At 35.0% G+C, this 21,883-nt stretch overlaps 1 protein-coding gene across 1 annotated transcript; it reads right to left on the reverse strand.

The window, feature by feature from the left end:
* Positions 1–9,096: 9,096 nt before the first annotated feature.
* nhlh2 (nescient helix loop helix 2) lies at positions 9,097–11,720 on the reverse strand. The gene is made up of 2 exons (XM_054767569.1): positions 11,403–11,720; positions 9,097–10,596 (listed from the first exon to the last, which is right to left on the reverse strand). The coding sequence occupies exon 2, from the start codon at positions 10,564–10,566 to the stop codon at positions 10,189–10,191; it is 378 nt and encodes a 125-aa protein (XP_054623544.1). The 5' UTR covers positions 10,567–10,596; positions 11,403–11,720; the 3' UTR covers positions 9,097–10,188.
* Positions 11,721–21,883: the final 10,163 nt, after the last annotated feature.

Raw genomic sequence — 21,883 nt, forward strand, 5'->3', positions numbered from 1 at the left:
TAGACAGCTACAAATTCCTGGGTGTTCACCTTAACAACAAGCTGGACTGGTCCGTCAACACCCACGCCCTCTACAAGAAGGGCCAGAGTCGCCTCCACCTGCTGAGGAGACTGAGGTCCTTTGAGGTGTGCAGGACTCTTTTATGGACCTTTTATGACTCTGTGGTGGCCTCAGCCATCTTCTATGTTGTGGGCTGCTGGAGAGGGGGCAGCACGGACAGGGACAGGAGCAGGATCAATAGACTGATCAGGAGAGCCAGCTCTGTCCTGGACGGTCCTCTGGACTCCGTGGAGGAAGTGGGGGAGAGAAGGATGTTGGCTAAGCTGACATCCATCATGGACAACACCTCTCAACCGCTACATGACACTGTGGGTTCCCTGAGCAGCTCCTTCAGCACCAGACTGTTACACCCACGGTGTAAGAAGGAGAGGTTCCGCAGGTCCTTCATACCGACCGCTGTCAGGCTCTACAACACCTGCACCACCTGAACCATGTTGTAGTCACTATGTATTCTTTACTTGCGTATCTTGTTGCTGCTGTAACAAGTGAATTTTACTTTATTCCTATAACATTTAGATATTATCTCCATAATATTTTGATGTTATTTCCATAACATTTTGACTTTATTCCCATAATATTTGTTTTTATCCCCATAATATTTTGATTGTTTTCCCATAATATTTTGTTTTTATTCCCATAATATCTTGACTTTATTCCCATAATATTTAGATTTTATTCCCATAATATTTAGATTTTATTCCCATAATATCTTGACTTTATTCCCATAATATTTAGATTTTATTCCCATAATATTTTGACTTTATTCCCATAATATCTTTACTTTATTCCCATAATATTTAGAGTTTATTCATATAATATTTGGACTTTATTCCCATAATATTTTGACTTTATCCCCATAATATTTTGACTTTATATTATAACTTTTTCCGCTAGTTAAAATCTCCACCTTTTGTTTCTACTAATATTACAACTTAAAAAAACATATTTTTTCTTCAATATTTCAACTTTATACTACTAAAATGACATACTTTTTGGACTTTTTGCGCTTTAAAGTATGGACATATTATATCATGTCAACATGCAGCATACAAATACAGTTTAACTTCATCAATAATTCAGAAATACATTCAATAATTAATTATGAAAACACATAATTGCAAGAAAATATTTCTCTGTCGATTTAAAAACATAAAAATATTTATTTATGTCATACATTTTTTTTATTTTGTGCATTTTGCCAAATTATTCTTATCATGACTGATCGTATTTTAGTGCGACTTTGTACAGTGAAGAAGACATGAGGTCATGCCGTATGAGGTTATGAACATAAATGTTATTCATTCTGACGCGGTCATGTGATTACACTCGGCGGCACGTGCGTCTCATCATGTTGATGGGAAGCACGTGATGTCACGTGACTTTTCAAAGCGAGAGGCACACGCAGATGGCGCCAATTGAGAAGGCGAGGTACTTCCCCCAAACCCCCGCCCCCCACTCCCCAACAATGGAATTAGTTGCGGTGAAGATGGATGTCTTCCTCCCCAAAGGCACACATTATGAGTTTAGGGCTTTTTGCTAAATTGGGAGGAAAAGTGAAAGTGTGTCAAAACGAAGACAAAGCGTGCAAGTGGCTAATGTGCAATTAGGATTCCTTATTTACAAATGCAATATTTTCATAGAAAACTGTTTACCACCTTCTAAATACACTTTATAACATCATTAGAGCCCTCTAAACGTGAAATAACACCCCTATAGTCACCTTTACACTCCTATTAGCCAATATAGTAGACAGAAGAAGAGAAAATAAGACAAAGTAGGCATAATAAACCGGTTTGCCACCTTCTAAATACACTTTATAACATCATTAGAGCCCTCTAAATGTGAAATAACACCCCTATAGTCACCTTTACACGCCTATTAGCCAATATAGTAGATACAATAGGAGAAAATAAAACATAGTAGGCATAATAAACCTGTTTACCGCCTTCTAAATATACTTTTTAACATGTTTAGAGCCCTCTAGTCATGAAATAACAACCCTATTGTCACCTTTACACTCCTATTACCCAATATAGTAGACAGAATAAGAGAAAATAAGACATATTTGGCATAATAAACCTGTTTGTCACCTTCTAAATACACTTTATAACATCATTAGAACCCTCTAGACGTGAAATAACACCCCTATAGTCACCTTTACACTCCTATTACCCAATATAGTGGACATAATAAGGGAAAATAAGGCTAATAATAAGAATAGGGAAAAAAACAAGCAATAAGACACAATGCAACCAGAAAAATTTGTAGTAATTTGTAATTGCTAGTAATTTAATTTTGTCTTTAAAACATGTTCTTTTATTTATTTATTTATTTATTTATTTATTTATTTATTTATTTTTATTAAATGAAATGAATTAAATTAACTGATTTTTCAATGATCAGAAGTCATCATTTTACGAGAATAATATTATGAGGAAAATAATATCATTTTAGTAGCGTGGAGTTAAAATATTGAAGAAAAATATGCTATTTTTCAAAAGACGTAATATGATGAGGAACAAACAAAACAGTAAATAGCATTTTTTTTTTAAAATGTTGCGGAAAAAGTTATTAATATTATGGGAATAAAGTCATAATATTATGAGAAATAATTTACAAAAAAAAAGCTGAAATAGTTGGAAATTTAAAAAAAACAACAGCAGATACGGAATAAACAGCTGTATTTTTACAAGAATAAAGTCTTGAAATAAGAAATAAAGAAATAAGTTGTGTTCTAACAAACAAGCCAAAAAGTCACATTTTTACGAGTTAAAATAATAAGTTGAAATATTAAAGAAAAAATATGTTATTGTTTAAAAAGTTGTCATATTATGGCAAACAAACAAAACAAAACAAAATTAGGGGAATGTTAAAATATTATGGGAATAAAATCAAAATATTCTGAAAAGAAAATTTACAAGAAGAAAGTTGAAATAGTTGGAAAATTAAAACAACAGCAGAAATAAAGAATAAAGTTGAAATATTAAGAGAAAAAAAGTCATTTTATGAGACTAATGTTGTAATATTATGACGAAAAAATAACATAAAAATAAATATTAAAGGCAAAAAGTCATTCTTTTATGAGAAACCAAACAATCAAAAGTTGTAATTTTTCAGAAATTAGGTTGATGAACAAGTCATAATATGATGGGGGGAAAAAGTCATAATATTATGAGAATAAAGTCATGATATTACGGAAATAAAGTCACAATAATATGAGAATAAAGTCATAATATTTAGAGAATAATGTCATAATATTATGAGAATAAAGGCATTATATTAGCAGAATAAAGTCATAATATTATAAGAATAAAGTCATTATATTACGGGAATAAAATTATAATATTACTGGAATAAAGTCATAATATTACAGGAATAAAGACATAATAATATGAGAATAAAGTCATGATATTACAGGAATAAAGTCATAATATTATGGGAATAAAGTCATAATATTATGAGAATAAAATCATAATATTCTAAGAATAAAGTAATAATATTAGGAGAATAAAGTTATAAAATTATGAGAATAATGTCATAATATTATGAGAATAAAGTCATAATATTATGAGAATAAAGTCATAATATTATAAGAATAAAGTCATTATATTACGGGAATAAAATTATAATATTACTGGAATAAAGTTATAATATTACAGGAATAAAGTCATAATAATATGAGAATAAATTCATGATATTACAGAAATAAAGTCATAATAATATGAGAATAAAGTCATGATATTACAGGAATAAAGTCATAATATTATGAGAATAAAATCATAATATTATGAGAATAAAGTCATAATATTATAAGAATAAAGTCATTATATTACGGGTATAAAGTCATTATAGTAAAAGAAGAAATTTTACAAGAAGAAAGTTGAAATAGTTGGTAAAAATGTGTTAAAAATGTGCAAAGAGAAATGTAGAATCAGTGTGTGTGTGTATACGAGTGACAACAATTGCATATCTTGTTTGGTGTGTGTGAGTGTGTCGTGTGTGTCCAGATTGTGCATTGTAAAAGTGCTGATTGTGCGTGTCCAGATTGTGTGTGTAATGTATGCACACACACCTCATGATAGGCCGTGTACAGATGGTCCGAGCGTGTGTCTGAATGAGGAGGGAAGCGTGACGCATTGTGTGTGTGTTGGGGGGTGGTCTTCAATACCGCCTCTAATGAGAACAGACTGGCCCTTTCTCAACCCCTCCCCACACACACACACAAACACACACACTCTCTGATTCTCCATTTCTTCTCTTTGCCCATTCCCATCTGTTTGGAGACAAAGGACACGAGCCAGCTCGGGCCTCGGGACCCTGCTGGTGAAGTAGGCCCCCATAATACGTCTCATCCCGAGGGCTGCATTTCAACACATGGACAACTTCTTTGTAGCTTCTCTACCTTTCTAGCTGGACATCAGCTGACACACACACACACACACACACACACATCACATGCACGTACAAAGATGACAGCTCTCTCAGCTTGCCAACATATGGATGATTGCTTCTCAGCACAGCCTTGCATTTGGACCTCAAGCACATCTCCTTTGCACACTACTCCACACACTACACTCCATTAGTGCACTAAGTGCACTTCACAAAATGCACCAATGCATACTTAATGCACCTCTATAGTCACCTTTCCACTCCTATAAACCAATATAGTAGACATAATAAGAGAAAATGAGATATATTAGGCATAATAAACCTGTTTACCACCTTCTAAATATGCTTTTTAACATCATTAGAGCCTTCTAGACATGAAATAACACCACTATAGTCACCTTTACACTCCTTTTACCCAATGTTGTAGACATAATAAGCGAAAATAAGACATATCAGGGATAATAAACCTGCTTACTACCTTCTAAATACGCCTTTTAACATCACTGGAGCCCTCTAGAAATGAAATAACACCCCTATAGTCACCTTTACACTCCTGTTACCCAATATAGTAGACATAATAAGAGAAAATAAGATATATTAGGCATAATAAACCTGTTTACCACCTTCTAAATATGCTTTTTAACATCATTAGAGCCTTCTAGACATGAAATAACACCCCTATAGTCACCTTTACACTCCTTTTACCCAATATTGTAGACATAATAAGCGAAAATAAGACATATCAGGGATAATAAACCTGCTTACTACCTTCTAAATACGCCTTTTAACATCATTGGAACCCTCTAGAAATGAAATAACACCCCTATAGTCACTTTTACACTCCTTTTACCCAATATAGTAGACATAATAAGAGAAAATAAGACATACTAGGCATAATAAACCTGTTTAACATCTTCTAAATACGCTTTTTAACATCATTAGATCCCTGTAGACTTTTTTTTTGCATGAAAATGTGTCGTTTAGTGAAACAATATAACATTTGCTTAACATTTGCTTGAATGTGTATATTGTTTGACTAATAATAGTCCAGGGGTGTCCAAAGTGCAGTCTGGGCACCTTCAATAACCTGCGAATGTATTTTTCATTGGCCTGCAGCACGTCCTAAAAGTGTTATTTAACAAGAGAAGTGAAAAAACCCCAACAACAACAGCAAAAATGAAAAAATCTTCAGTCCAAATATTAAGAGAAAAAAAACTGTATTCTAACAAGGAAATATTTATGTCGTAATATTATGAGGAAAAATAATGTCATATTAGTAGCATAAAGTTCAAATATTAGAGAAAAAAATAGTTTTTGTGGATTTTTTTAAAGTTGTAATGTTATGAGGAACAAACAAAAAAAAGTTAGAATTTTGGGAAAATTTGGTTGGGGGAAAAAGTTTTTAATATTAGATGAGTAATATCAGAATATTATGGAAATAAAGTTAAAATATTACAAGAAAAAAGGCGTATTCCAATTGGAGAAAAAGCCATAATATTATGGAGAAAAAATGATGTCATTTTTGTGGCATTGAGTTGAAATATGAAAGAAAAAATAGATCAGTTTTAAAAGTCATAGTATTATGAGAAACAAACAGAACAAAAAATAAAGTTGTCATTTTTGGAAAATTAGGTTGGGGAAAAAAAGTCATAATATTGGGGGAATAAAGTCAAAATATTATGGAAATAAAGTCATTGAAAATAAAACTAAAACTAAATTATTTCAGAAGAAAGTTTAAATATTTGGAAAAAAAACAAACAAACAACAGCAGAAATGGAAAAACGGCTATAACTTTTTTAAATTATAATTAATTAAATTTAAATTTAATTAATTAATTTAATTATAATTATGAAGAAAAAAAAGCATAATTTTAGCAGCATGAGTGGAAATATCATAGGAAATCATTTTTTTTAAAGTCGTAATATTAAGAGAAACAAACAAAACAAAAAATAAAGTTGTCATTTTTTGAAAATTATGTCAGGAAAAAAAATATAATATTGTGGCAATAAAGTCAAAATATTATGGATAAAGTCATTGAAAAAAAAGAAGATTACTTAAGAAACTTGACAATTTAAAAGAAACAACAACAACAACATCAGTAATTTTGCAAGACTCAAGTCAAAATATTAAGAGGGAAAAGTCATATTTTTACGAGGAATTTTCATTTTATTTTATGAAAATAAAATAGAAAAAAATATATAATAGTGTTCAGATATTAAAGAAAAAATGTTGTTGTTTTTTTTTTAAGTCATAATATGAGAAACGATCAAAACAAAAAAATGGGAATAAAGTCAAAATATTATGGAAATAATGTCATTGAAAATAAAACCTCAAAATAAAAAATTATTTAAGAAGAAAGAAGCAGCAAAAATGGAGAAATCAGCAATAATTTTATGAGAATAAAGTCCAAATATTAAGAGAAAAAGTTGCATTAATAATAATGTCATAATATTATGAGGAAAAATCATTTTAGTAGCATTAAGTTGAAATATTATATAATTTATATGAATTCATTGTATATGTGTATATATATGTTTATTATGGGAATAAAATCATAAAAAATGTAAAAAAAAAAACAATGTTTGGAAGAATATTTCAGAAGAACGTTGAAATATTTGGCAAATAAAAGAAACAGCAAAAATGGTGAAAAAAGAGTAAAGAGTGAAGTAGATATGAATAATATGTTTTTTCAGCGATATGCCAAAGCTGACAAGGAGTCGCATCCTGACAGCAGCGCTTTTAGCGTGCTGAGGGTAGAAGAAGGCGGGGCCTGGGTGTGTCCAAGTTTGGTTGTTGTCAATATTTGGATGTTTTTGGTCAAATCGTTTGACCAAAAGGACGTGTCGGCTTTGGCTGAGCCGGCTGATGAATTTCCATGTCTCCCGTCCCTCCGCTCGCCGGCTTTCCCACGGGAGGTGCCAGACGGCCAGTAATTTGGTTGTCTTGGCTCGTCTGGAGTAACACCTGCCCCCTCTCTGGGGAGGGCCAGAGCCTTTCAGCCAGCAGCGGCACACATGGATGAGCCGAACACTGCCTTAAGCTCATGACCACTCACTCGCTCTCTCTCGCGCTCTGTGTGTGTGTGTGTGTGTGTGTGGAGCCACACGCGTGCACGGGCGCGTGCTCGTGCAGCATGCGTCGCTTGACACGCGTCCGCACGCACGAGAGTGACGTCACCCCGCCTTCTACACAAGGTGTCCCTAAAGTACACGAGCTGTGTAGGATGCACTCATTAGTTGTCCAAACACAATGAAGTGAGCATCAATGTACGCATTACGTTTCACTTATTCCAACATATCTTTATATTATAATGTTCATAATACACGTTTTATTTGTAATACATGTATTTATGTACCATTAGATCATGCATGATACATTGTGATATGTAGGCTATTTTAATACAGTATTATATTACAAATAAAACAATGTCATATACATTTTATTTACTGTATTATGAACCTCAAAATGCACTCATCTAATAAAGTAATTGTATTATGATGTAGAGAACAGATTTGATTTTTAATATAACCTATTATATTATAATGTTGATCATAGAGTACATATTGATTGATTATTGTACTGTATTGTAAACAACCTCATAATACAGTAATTAATCAAATCAGATATTTTATTTACTGCATTATGCATTATAATACACTTTTATATAATAAGGTATATAATACAGTTAATAAAAATATGTATTTTATTTACAGTTTGCTCCTATTTACTGTATTATAGACATTATAATAATATCATAATCTATGCAATACAGTAAATAAAAATATTATATTAAATTAATTATTATTAATTATTTTTATTTCTACTTATTGTATTTTGCACATGATCATACAGTATTATATTATAGTGTAGGCTATTTTTTCAATTTTTAATTCATATTTATGCACATTATTATATGATAAAATATATAATACAGTATATGAATATTATGTTATATTTTTTTGAAATATATTTGATTTACTGCACTATATACCTTATAATACTCTGTTATATTTTGCTTATATAATACAGCAAATAAAAAATATCAAATATAAAATCTATTAAAATTAATACATGGATGTAAAAATAAAAGTATTTATATTTATATTATATAGTCTTTGTTTAATTTTAAAAGTTACAAAAAAAAATGTGTCTGTGTGTGCGTCACCTGACACGCGTCCACATGTGACGGGTGTGACGTCATCCCGCTTCCCACCTGCCGTCCCTCGGGCCCGTTTGCTCCCTCTTTCTGAACACCGGGGGTGTCCAAAGCGCGGCCCGGGGGCCCTTTGCGGGGCGAGGCTTCTCGTTTTGTCGGCACGTTCCAACAATGCAACAGCAAAAGGGAAAAAAACCCAAGAAAACGACAGCGGAACGTGAACAGTCCCGCCCGCCCCTTCCGCTACGCAGCCAAGATGGCGACTCTAACGGTCGACTGTATTTTACTGTACTTCTAAAAACTCAATTAAACATGAAAAAAGAGCAAAAAAATGGAAAGTATGAAGGAAAACGTCCAATGTGGTATATCTACCTAGTCAAATGTCCATAATATTGGCTTAAAAATGATTTACCATGAATGATTTATTCATAATAATATCAATAAATCGTCATTTTAAAAATGATCGGCATAAAAAGACAACAGAAAGAATGTTTCCCAATATCTTCATTTTTAATTGAAAATATGAAAAGTGTGTCCTTTAGAAAGCAACAATATCTCTACTAGAAAAGATGTGCACAACCCTGAAGAGACAAACAGATCTTTGGATATTACTAGAAAAAAAACACATCATCAATTTCCAAATAGACCACAAACACACCCAAATATTATTAATATATGATATGGTAAAACGCAACTAATTCCCAGGAGTCCTTCTAAGCAAAAGCAGGCTTCCTGTTGCCGTTGCTTTCCAAATAAAATCACATTTATGAGCGCAAATCAAGGAAATCAACGTTGGAGCGAGGCGCCGCTAGCGCCATCTTCAAGTGCTTATCGTTGCTATCGATCGACAATAGACGTGAAATCATAAGAATCATAAATACACACGTACGGCGTCAAGACGGAAAACAGAAAGTGCCATTGGAAAGAGATGGTGTCGATAGAAACATAAATAAGAACTCTTCATAAATAGCAACACACGAGGAAACACAGCAAAGAACAATAAGGTCACATTTTCATACGTCATAAGTGGCACTTATGCATTTTTTCTTTTGTGTTTTTCATCTAAGCTAGAAGTCTAAAGCAGCTATCGTCACCTTTGCCAGCCCGGCCCGGCCCTCGAGTCTGGACGTCCCGCAAAAACATCGTCATCAGAACACAAAAACAAATAAATAGCTGTCATTCAAATTCAACCGGGAAACAAAGCACGTGCAATATATATCGTAACGGCACGTCAGAAGCAGAAAATATATGATGCAGTCGTTTAATAAGAAGTGTCCAGACTTTAGGGGCAGCCGTGTATTGTTTGGGAGGCTTTTTTGTGGGGGGGGGTCGGTCCAAACGTGGAAAAAAATACAATAAAAATACAGAAAGGTTTTTTTTATTGGCATATTTTCTTTTTTATGTAGTTTTTTTTGAGCGGCGGGCTCCACGTGGCCCCCGGGCCGCACTTTGGACCCCACCCCCCCATGTCGTACCTTTGTCCCGCGCCGGGTGGTGTGTCCAAAGTCAAGTATTGGAGTATTGTGTAGAAATACTGCTGATGAGCACGTGAAGGCCTCACGGAGGGGGGCGGGGGTGGGGGTCTAGACGTCCAGCACGTGGTTCAGGTAGGAGATGTAGCAGATAGCCAGTCTGAGGATCTCGATCTTGGACAGCTTTTTGTCGGGGGGCAAAGTGGGCAGCAGTTTGCGGAGCTCCGCGAAGGCCACATTGAACGCCTCCACCCGGATCCGCTCCCGGGTGGCGTGGGCCGAGCGGTACTTGGCCGTGGCCCGCCGCCGCCGCCGCTTCTCCTCGCGGCTGAGCGGCTGCTCGGCCCGGTGCTTGTTGGCCCGCTCCTCGCCCTCCTCCGCCGGATCCTCCGATGAACAGCCGGCCGACTTCAGGCCGCTCAGCAGCGTCTCCGGGTCGGACTGAGTCCACGAGAGGTCCGCCTCGGCCTGGTCCGGACTGAGCATCATCTTGGAAATTCTCTGTTTGGACTCAGGTTCCTGCGGGAGCGGAAACAAACACCATTTAAAACTCTGCTTCTTCTTTTTTTTAATATTGCAATTCCACATTTTTATATGATATGAATGCAAAAATAAAGATCATCAACATGTAACGTTGATATGAACTATATATAGTATAAAACATCATAATATAGATATTAATTCAATTATAAATCATATATTTATATATCAAATATACATGTTTTCTGTTTCAACAACTATATAAACGATTAACAAGATAAAATACCTTTTAAATTTTGACATTTTTCGAAGACACGTTGTTTTATTTCAGTTTCTATCACATTTTGATGTGATTAATCATGTTTTTAATTAGGATTAACGACGTTTTTCTGCGAAATAAATAAAAAAAGAGCACCTGTGGGCGTGTAATGCATGCACGAACTTGTATTCATTGCAGTCGTACATGCATGAAGTAGTATTTATTGCTGTCATACATGCATGAAGTAGTATTTATTACAGTCATACATGCATGAAGTAGTATTTATTACAGTCATACATAGTTTTTATTGCAGTCATACATGCATGAAGTAGTATTCATTGCTGTCATACATGCATGAAGTAGTATTTATTGCTGTCATACATGCATGTAGTGGTATGAAGTGGTATTTACTGTAGTCATGCGTGCATGAAGCGGTATGTATTGCAGTGGCACATGCATAAAGTAGTATTTGATGCAGTGATACTTGCATGAGGTGGTGTTTATTGTAGTCATACGTGCGTGAAGTGGTATTTCTTGCAGTGATACACGTATGAAGTGGTATTTCTTGCAGTGATTTGAGACTCACCTGGTTTGATTCGTGGAGTAAAAGTCTTTATGCCCCACTGGACGTCATTGTCCTGCCGGATGTTGCAGCTTCAGCACCAACTTTCTTGGCCAACTCGCCCGGCATGGAGATGACGAAGAACACGCCGGATTGTCTGATGAGGAGGAAGAGGAGGAGGAGATCCTCGATGGAGAGACAATGGAGGAGGACCGCAGCTACTCTTCCATCCAAGAAGAAGAAGAAGAAGAGGGAGATGGTGGAGATAAAGGACGGGAGGATAATCCGCTTCCTTTCCGCCTCGCTCTCACTTGGGAGATAAGATCCAAACGGTACCGTCAGATGAAGAATGACTTCACGAACGAAGGGGATGGAATTTATTTGGCCAAAGCTATTGTGTCTCTCTCTCTCTCTCTCTCTCTCTCTCTCTCTCTCTCTCTCTCTCTCTCCCTCTCCCTCTCCCCTCCCCTGGGAGAGCAAAGATAGAATATGAAAAAACCCCGCGTATTCACGTCTTAAACGACTTATCTTAAGACTTACAAATGATTAGCAACGATCAGTTCACAGCAATGCGTGACTTTTACGCCGCTGAAGGGACGTTGGGACCAGCCAGCACATCACACGCACCGAAAATGACACGAATCACGCAAAAGAACAGAAATCAATCAATCATCCCACATCTCCAACCGGACACCAACACCGTGTAACCTGCAGGAACGTGCACACACGAGGTCACGCCTCAACTGGAATCACAGCGAGAATTCATAATTCATGCAAACAAAAATAATCATTTCAAAGTTAAATCAAATAATTCACGAGTACATAACATGATTATAGCAATGCAAATAAAACACACTAAAATAATACAAACATAGGACTTATTTACATGATATATTAAAATATATTCCAAAATGATTAGAAATAAAGAATACGCAATAATTCATTGTTTAAAAATAATCCAATCAAATCTTTCATCATACAAGTGTATGACATATAATCATGCAGATGAGCTCTATTAAAGACTATATTTACTAAATATACTATATAATCTATAATAAATGCTTTCAATTAAACAGAATACTCACGTACCTTACTTATTCTTATTGCACATATTAAGCCAACGTTTTTTAAATCACTAAAAATAACAAAACAATAAATTACACAAAATAACTCGTAAATATATCAAACATGGCATGATATTCATATTGCAAAACCAACATATGCCATACATGCAACTAAACAGAAGGAAATACTCCCTTGTGCTACTTACTCGTGCGACGTACGTTCAATAAGCTGTTTTAAAAAATGATGACTGCAAGAACCACTCCAAAAATAATACAATAAAATGATTAGATAAAACTATATGAAAGATATTAATGCAGATGAGTGATTATTAAAGTTATGCTTTCAGTTAAACAGGAGAAAATATCCACGTGCATGACTTATTTATACTGCGTGTATTAAATAAACCTCTAAATAAGTATAAATGACACATGTATTACTAAATAATAATTACATAAAGTAATGCAGAAATATATAATTATAGATAAAATTATATAATGCATAATAATATAGATAAAAAATTTAAATAATGCATTCACTCAAACAGAAGAATTATTTATATTATATATTATATATGTATATATATATATACATTATTTCAAAATAATTATTAATAATAAATACAATCATTAAATATTTACAAATAGCAACTGAAACTATTATTACTAACTAAATAAGTAAATATAACTACAACTACATTATAAATTGTTTAATACAAATACATTAAACACAATATATAGATTTATTTCCTTGATGTTACTTCTATTAAATCATGTTTTTAATCATTATTTCATATCTGCATTTTGGCTAATAAGTGTCCACACTTCAGGCACGCAACAACATTGGACAATTTCTCCACAGAAGATGACGTGCACGTTTTTACAAGATGCAAACTCCACACTGAGATGTTCCACCTTCGTTACCTTTACCTGATCACACATCGTTCATCTGGTGGACACATACTGCTTTGGAAGCCCTGGCCCGCTTTGTGTCCCCCCCCAGTATGTCCACCGTCACACCTGCCCTTCATTCCTCTTCCTGTCAGGAGGAGAAGACGCTGCCAGTGAGTGTGGACCATCAGCGTGCCTAACGAGGTGATTACAATTAGGGCGTAGCGGTGGTGGTGGTGGTGGTGGCCTGCAGGGTGACAGACACGCGCTGCACTGCCCCGTCCGTGCACGTCCAGCGTGTATGAGACAAGTGAGTGTGTATGACGTGACGGACGGACAGGTTGCCCTGGGCTGTGTGTGTGTGTTGGTGAGACACGGCCTCACAGCAGGGTGTATCAGAGACACGTCAGGACCAGGAGACAGAGGCCTCCTGACAGCTGGAGCCCATGGACACACACACACACACACACAAACACACACACACACACACACACACACACTAATTGCTTGAAGAAGCAGAGATGGTCCGTGCTTGGTCATGTGTGATGTCGTGATGCCCAGACCTCGCCTCAGTGTGTGAAGCCCCTGGCCAAAGCTTGACAAAGCTGCTTAGACTGAATGTGGGCAAAGCTACACCATGTAAATCCTCTAGAATACACTCCACTGTACATATAAATGCAGGCGTAGACATGGGAGCATCTGCTATTTAACATCAGGAGAAAGGCTAAAATCCGAACAGTTAGCATGCTAGCACCTAGCGAGATTGCACTAATTACCAAAAGGCTAAGGCAGTTCAGTAGTTATGTGACATCATGCCATGTAGCTATATGCTATGTAACACGCGTAAAATGGTAAAAGTGCCAAAATGCTAACAGCATGAAAGCACCTTGCCATATAGCACTAATTACCAAGAGTGCTAGGGCGATTACATAGTTATTTTACATCATGTTATGTAGATACAGTATATGCTATGTAACATGTAACCGTTAGCATGACAGCACCTAGCAAGGTAGCACTAAGTACTGAAAATGCTCAGGTAGTTCTATAAGAATTTTACATGATGTCATGTAGGTACATGCTATGTAACATGTGTAAAATGGTAAAAGTGGCAACATGCTAACAGTTAGCATGAAAACACCTAGCAATATTGCACTAATTACTAAAAGTGCTAAGGTAGTTCCATAGTTATTTTACATCATGCCATGTAGCTATATGCTATGTAACATGTGTAAAATGGTAAAAATGCCAACATGCTAACAGTTAGCATGAAAACATCTAGCGAGACTGCACAAATTACCAAAAGGCTAAGGCAGTTCAGTAGTTAATGTAATATCATGCCATGTAGCTGTATGCTAAAGTGAGTAAAATGGTAACCTACCAAGATAACCTAGCAAGGTAGCACTAACTACTGAAAATGCTCAGGTAGTTCTATAATCATTTTACATCATGTCATGTAGGCACGTGCTATGTAACGTGTAAAATAGTAAAAGTGCCAACATGCTAACAGTTAGTATGAAAGCACCAGGTGAGATAGCACTAATTATGAAATGTGCTAAGGCGGTTCCATAGTTATGTTACATCATGTCATGTAGCTATTTGTTGTGTAATGTGTGTAAAATGATAAAAATGCCAACATGCTAACAGTTAGCATGAAAGCACCAGGTGAGATAGCACTAATTATCAAATGTGCTAAGTCAGTTCCATAATTATGTTACATCATGTCATGTAGCGATATGCTAGCACCTAGCACAATAACATTAAGTACTAAAAGTGCTCACGCAGTTCTATAGTCATCTTACACTATGACATGCAGCTATAATGCTATTTCAAAGTAGCACAAAGGCTAAAATGCTAACAGTTAGCATGCTCACGCCTCGCTAAATGCCGAACGTGCTTACAGGCACATCTGTAGTCATTTGAAACGATAGCAGTCAGATACCGTGTGTACCATTTCACATGAGGAGAGCGGCTAGACTGCTAACATGCCAACAGTTAGCATGTTGAGGTCAGACACGGTGCCTAGCGTCACGCGGCCACCGGGCGCCGAAATGAGGAGGATTAGTCACTTTGTCACCTTGTCAGCCTCCTCTCACCTGGATGGAGAGCCACGGGGGCGGCGGGAGACAAGAAAGATGACATCACAGGAAGAAAATCAAACAAAGGCACAACAGGAGACATGGACGGACATGATGGAAGAAAAAAACAGGTCTGTTTTTATTTTTAAAAACTGTCCAGAACGTAAAAAGAAAAACCTTTCTTTATATAAAATAAAAAAGATATTATTATTAAATATATTACACATGTGATAAATGTATGATATAAATAAAAAAATACAAAATAAAATATAAAAATAAAATATTGGACAAAAAATATAATTTAACAAGAAAAACAAAAACAAAAAAAAACTGCAAAAATTGAAAAAATCTTCAGCAATTTTATAAGAATTAAGTCAAAATATCAACAAAAAACTTTAAATCAAATTTTACGATAATAATATAATATTGTAAGGAAAATATAACATTATTTTAGTAGCATAAAACTGAAATATTAGAGAAAAATGTTCTTTTTTTAAAAAAAAAAGTCATAATATTACGAGAAACAAACAAAAAAAAGTTGCGCTTTATGGAAAATTAGTGTTGTGGAGAAAGTTTTATGGGAGTAAGAAAATTTACAAGAAGAAAGAGGAAAATTATAAAACAACAACAGCAGAAATGGAAGAAAAACAGCTGTAACTTTATGAGAATAAAGCCAAAATATTAAGTTTAACAAAAGTTGAAATCGAACAAGAAAATGAGTCGCAATTTTATGAGAATAAACTTGTAATATTATGACAAAAAATATGATTTAATAGTAATTCATAATATAATATTATAATATATTATAATGCAATGAAAGATGAAATATTTGGAAAATTAAAAGAAAAAACAACAACAGCAGAAATGGAAAAAAACCAGCTGTAATTTTATGAGAATTAAGTAAAAATATTCAGGAAAAAAGTCACAATTTACCAGAATAAACTGGTAATATTACGAGGGAAATTATCATCATTTTAGTCGCATAAAGTTGAAATTTTGGTTTTTAATAGTCGTGATGTTACGAGAAACAAAAAAGAAGTCGCAATTTTTAGAAAAGTTATAATTTTACAACAAGAAAACTCACAGGAAGACAGTTGAAAATAAAAAAAACGTCAGAAATGGGGGGGAGGGAACAGCTGTAATTTTATGAGAAAAAGTCCAAAAATTAAGTCAAAAATAAATAAATAAAATTAAGTCCAAAATAAAAATAAATGTAATTTATAATAATAAATCGTTTTAGCAGCACAGATGTGAACTCATGGAGAATTCTTTTTTTTGTCATTTTTGGAAAATGGGGTTTGGGGGGGAAAAGTCATGATATTATTTATTCTGGGAATTTAATAATATTTCAATAATAATAATAATATTTATATAATAATAATAATAATAATAATAATAATAATAATATTTATATAATAATAATAATAATAATAATAATAATAATAATAATAATATTTCAACTTTATTCTGGGAATAAAGTTGAAATATTACAAGGATAACGTTGCTGCGGGTGTCCGGGTGTCCCCCCCCCCCCCCCCCCCCCGTAAATAACTCATGCTAACAAACGACACGCTGCTTATGATCACAAGCGGCATTGATGCTGTTGGCCTTTCTACTTGAAGAAATGTAAAAATACTACATGGTGTGTGTGTGTGTGTGTGTGTGTGTGTAGGTGTGTGTGTGTGTGTGTGTGTGTGTGTGTGTGTGTGTGTGTGTGTGTGTGAGAACAGGAGGTGTGGGATGCAGAAAGCTGGAGGTCCCATGTGAAAATGTGGCCATCGTCTGCACCATCTGTGCCCCCCTCCACCACCACAGAGACTCTGTCATATGGACACACAAAGGTGCTCACTTTCTCTTTCCCTACCATCAAAACACACACACACACACGCACACACACACACACACACACACACACACACAGGGCAAGTTGTGCGCATGAGGACGATGATCACGCTGACAAAGAGTGTGACGACATCACTGAGGAATGTGCGGACGATGAGTCAGCGATCTGACTTTCCAAACACGTCTTTGAGACTTTTATTTCATGAAGCACACCCGACAGCCGCCACAGAAACGCAATACTTCAAATTGCAACTTTTTCTCTTCATATTTTCAATTTATTCTTGTAAAATTACTGCTGATTTTCCCATTTTTGCCGTTGTTGTTGTTTTTTTTCTTAAGGTTTCTTGTTAAATTATGCTTATTTTTACTGTTGAGTGATATTGTCCTTGCTTGTTTTCTGTGAATTCATTGACGAAATACAGCAAGAATTATTATTATTAAATTAGCTTTTGTGGCAAAAAAATAAGCTTTTGGAAATGAGCTAGCTTACCCGACACGCCGCCATTTTGGGGACACACCATGGCTTCTTGTGAGTAACGGCTAAAAGCTAACTAGCTTCTGTAGCTAGTTTTCTATGATATCATTACAGAAATATAGTAAGAGGAGTTCAATTGTAATATTTGACATCCTATTAAAGCTTTGGAATTGTCAAATAGATCTAAAATGAGCTTTTGTGGCAAAAAATAAGCTTTTGTAAATTACCTGACGCACTGCCATTTTGGGGACACACGTGTCACCATGGCTTCTTGTTGCTTAAGGTTAAAAGCTAGCTTGTTTTCTATGAAATCATTCGAGAAATATAGTAAGAAAAGTTTAATTGCAATATTTGACACCCTATTGAAGCTTTGCAGTTGTTACATTGATTTAAAATTAGCTTTCATGGTAAAAAAAAAAAAAAAATCAGCTTTTGGAAATGATCTAGTTTGGCTGACACGCTGCCATTTTGGGGACACGCCATGGCTTCTTATGAGTAAAGGATAAAAGCCAGTTCGTTTCTGCAGCGTGTTTTCTATGAATTCATTGACGAAATACAGCAAGAAGAGTTGAATTGTAATATTTTACATCCTACTAAAGCATTACAGGTGTTAAATGGATCTAAAATTTGTTTTTGTGGCAAAAAATAAGCTTTTGGAAATGAGCTAGCTTGCCTGACACGCTGCCATTTCGGGGACACGTGTCACCATGGCTTCTTATGGCTTAAGGCTAAAAGCTAGTTAGCTTGTGTAGCTTGTTTTCTACGAAATCACTTGAGAAATACTGTAGGGTAAGAAGAGTTGAATTGTAATATTTGACATCCTATTAAAGCATTACAGTTGTTCCATGGATCTAAAATGAGCTTTTGTGGCAAAAAATAAGCTTTTGGAAATGAGCTAGCTTAACTGACACACTGCCAATTTGGGGACACACATGTCACCATGGCTTTTTATGAGTAAAGGCTAAAGGCTAGCTAGTTTCTGCAGCTTGTTCTTTCCTTTCCGAAGTGTGTAGTCATCTAATCCTAACCCATAAAAACACTTTAAATGTGTGTAAAAGGGACGTATAGGAAACGTGTAGGAGTGGTTGCCATGTGACAGTCATGTGACTGTCCCAGGATATGCTTCCCCAAAATGGCAGTGTCAGCTAAGCTAGCTCATTTCCAAAGACTTACTTTTGTGTCATGAAATCTCATTTTAAATCCATGCAACAGTTGTAATGCTTTAATGGGGTGTCCAGTATTGCAATTCATCTCTTCTACAACATTTCTTCAATAAATTAATAGAAAACAAGTTACAGAAACTAGCTAGCTTTTATAGCCTTAACCCATAAGAAGCTACGGTGTGTCCCAAAATGCCATGTGTACGGTAAGCTAGCGCATTTCTACAGCTTATTTTTGTACCATGAAAGCTCATTTAAGATCCATGTAACAATTGTGATGCTTTAATAGGGAGTCAAATATTACAATCCAACTCTTCTTACTATATTCCTGTAATGAATTCACAGAAAGCTTTTATCCTCAACCCACAGAATCTGTGGTGTGTCCCCAAAATGGCAGCGTGTCCAGTAAGCTAGCTCATTTCAGAAAGCGTATTTTTGTACCATGAAAGCTCATTTAAGATCCATGTAACAATTGTGATGCTTCAATAGGGTGCCAAATATTACAATTCAACTCTTCTTACTATATTTCTGTAATGAATTCATAGAAAACAAGCTACAGAAGCTAGCTAGCTTTAACCTTAACCCATAGAAGCCATGGTGAATGCCAGTGTCTCAGCAGGTAAGCTAGCTCATTTCCAAACACTTATTTTATGCAATGAAATCTCATTTTAAATCCATGTAAGGATTGTGATGCTTTAATAGGGTGTCAAACATTACAATTCAACTCTTGCTATATTTTTTCAATGAACTCCTACAGTACAAGCTAGGAAAATAATGCTAACAAGTGTCAAAATACAGTAAATGCTAATAACGCTAACGCTAATAAGACACTCAGTAGTCACTGTTTCAATGACTTTCCATCAACATATGTTCTTTACTCCAGTCGAAAGTAGATTTGTACTTCATCAAAAGCGTCAAGGTAAGAATACACATGTACATCGCACATCTTTCACGTCGGTGTGGCAGTTTTGCGAAAAACATGACAAATGTGTTGATGTGTCATTTCGCTTGAAGCACGGAAAGATTCTGGTAGGATGTATTTTCTTCTTCTTGTCTGTCCTGCGCTGCTCGTCTTCACGGGTCAAACCGGGTCGGGGTCTCAGTGGATGGGCTCAGGTGGAGCCTCAGCTGGAGCAAAAGGGGGGAGGGGCGGGGCTTCGACTCGGTCCTCCAAGAGCCAGTGTGACAGAAAAATGAAAAAAGAAAACAAACGTGCAAGTAAAAAAAAAAACAAAAAAAAAAACACAGCTTTGTCCCTTACGCCTCTTTCCACACCTCCCCCATCATCTGTCCCTCTCTGTCTCCTGGGACGAGCCGGGCCGGGCTTGGACACCATCTGCTGCATAATGTAACGGGATGGAAGTCCAAATCCTTCATTACCACTCACTGCCTGTCACGCACGCGCGTCCGCTTGCACGCGCGTCCGCTTGCACGCGCTCCAAAGCACGTTTCTTCTTCTTTACGCCTTTGGAAAAAAAACATGTGAAGATTTACGTGGGGGTGTCGGGGAGTCTAAACTTGCAATATCGGTGACAAAGCATGTTGTTAGTATCGACGTCACACTCTGCTCCTCTGTTCTCATAATATTTGACTTTATTCCCATAATGTTATAACTTTTTTGCTCATCTAATTTTCCGAAAGTGACAACTTTATTTAGTTTTGTGTGTCTCGCACAACATTCCGACTTTAAAGGGGAAAAAAGCCTCTTGTGATGTTTTTCCTCCTCATGTGACGTGTTTATTCTTGTCAAATTGCCACTTTTTTCTCCTAAGTATACCAATTTTTTTCTCTTAATATTTTGATTTTTATTCTTGTCAAATTACAGCCGATTTTCAAATTTTTGCTGTTGTGGTTTTTGTTTTTTTCCATATATTTTAACTTTCCTCTTGTAGATTTTGCTCCCATAATATTTTGACTTTATGCCCATAATATAATAACGTTTCTGCTAACCTCATTTTCCAAAAATGACAACTTTATTTTGTTTTGTGTGTTTTTCTTCTTTTTTTTTTTTTTAATATTTCAACTCTATGCTATTAAAGTGATATTATTTTTCCTCATAATATTACAAGTTTATTTATTATAAAATTGCGAGCTTTTTTCATTCCAATCATATTTCTCTTAATGTTTTGGTTTTGTTCTTGTAAAATTACAGCTGATTTTCACATTTTTGCTGTTTATTTTGCAAATCTTTGAACTTTCCTATTGTAAATATTGTGCCCATAATATTATGATTTTATAATATTAATATTATATTAATATATATTAATATTATAACTTGTTTTGCTAACCTATTTTTGAAAAACAATCCAATTTTGTTTGGCTTTGTGTATTTTTCATAATATTATGACTTTTAAAAAAACTATCTTTTTTAAATATTTCAACTCTGTGCTATTAAAAAGATATTATTTTTCCTCATAGTTTATTGTTGTAAAAATGGCAACTTTTTTCTCTTCATATTTTGAAAATTACAGCTGATTTTCCCGTTTTTGCTGTTGTTGTTTTTTAGCGTTATTTCCACTTTGCTCTTGTGAACGTTGACGTTGTAAAGTTATGACTTCATTCCCATATTTTCACTTTATTCTTGGAACATTACAACTTTCTCCCAAGCTCATCTTCTAAAAATGACAACTTTATGTTGTTTTGTGTTTCTTAAAATATCACAACTTTGAAAAAGTAGCATTTTTTCTTCATTATTTGTCCTCGTAATATTATGATTATTTTAAAAGATGACAACCTTTCTCGCTAGAGTACAACTTTTTCATGTTAATATTTTGACTTTATTTTATTTTATTTTGCTGTTTTTTTCACCTTTTTCAACTTTCTTCTGGTAAATGATCGTCTCGAAATATTCTGACTGTATTCTCATAATATTATAACTTTTTCCCCAACCAAATTTTCCAAAAATTCCACCCCTTTTTTTGTTTGTTTGTCAGAATGTCACCGCTTTTAAAAACCAATATATTGTTTCTTCCGTATTTCAACTTGATGCCACTAAAATGAT

This window comes from Dunckerocampus dactyliophorus, chromosome 1 (assembly GCF_027744805.1).
Source record: "Dunckerocampus dactyliophorus isolate RoL2022-P2 chromosome 1, RoL_Ddac_1.1, whole genome shotgun sequence".
NCBI lineage: Eukaryota > Metazoa > Chordata > Actinopteri > Syngnathiformes > Syngnathidae > Dunckerocampus > Dunckerocampus dactyliophorus.

Excerpts from the sequence above, each read along its gene's own strand:
- nhlh2 (XM_054767569.1), bottom strand. The coding sequence starts at position 10,566 with ATGATGCTCAGTCCGGACCAGGCCGAGGCGGACCTCTCGTGGACTCAG.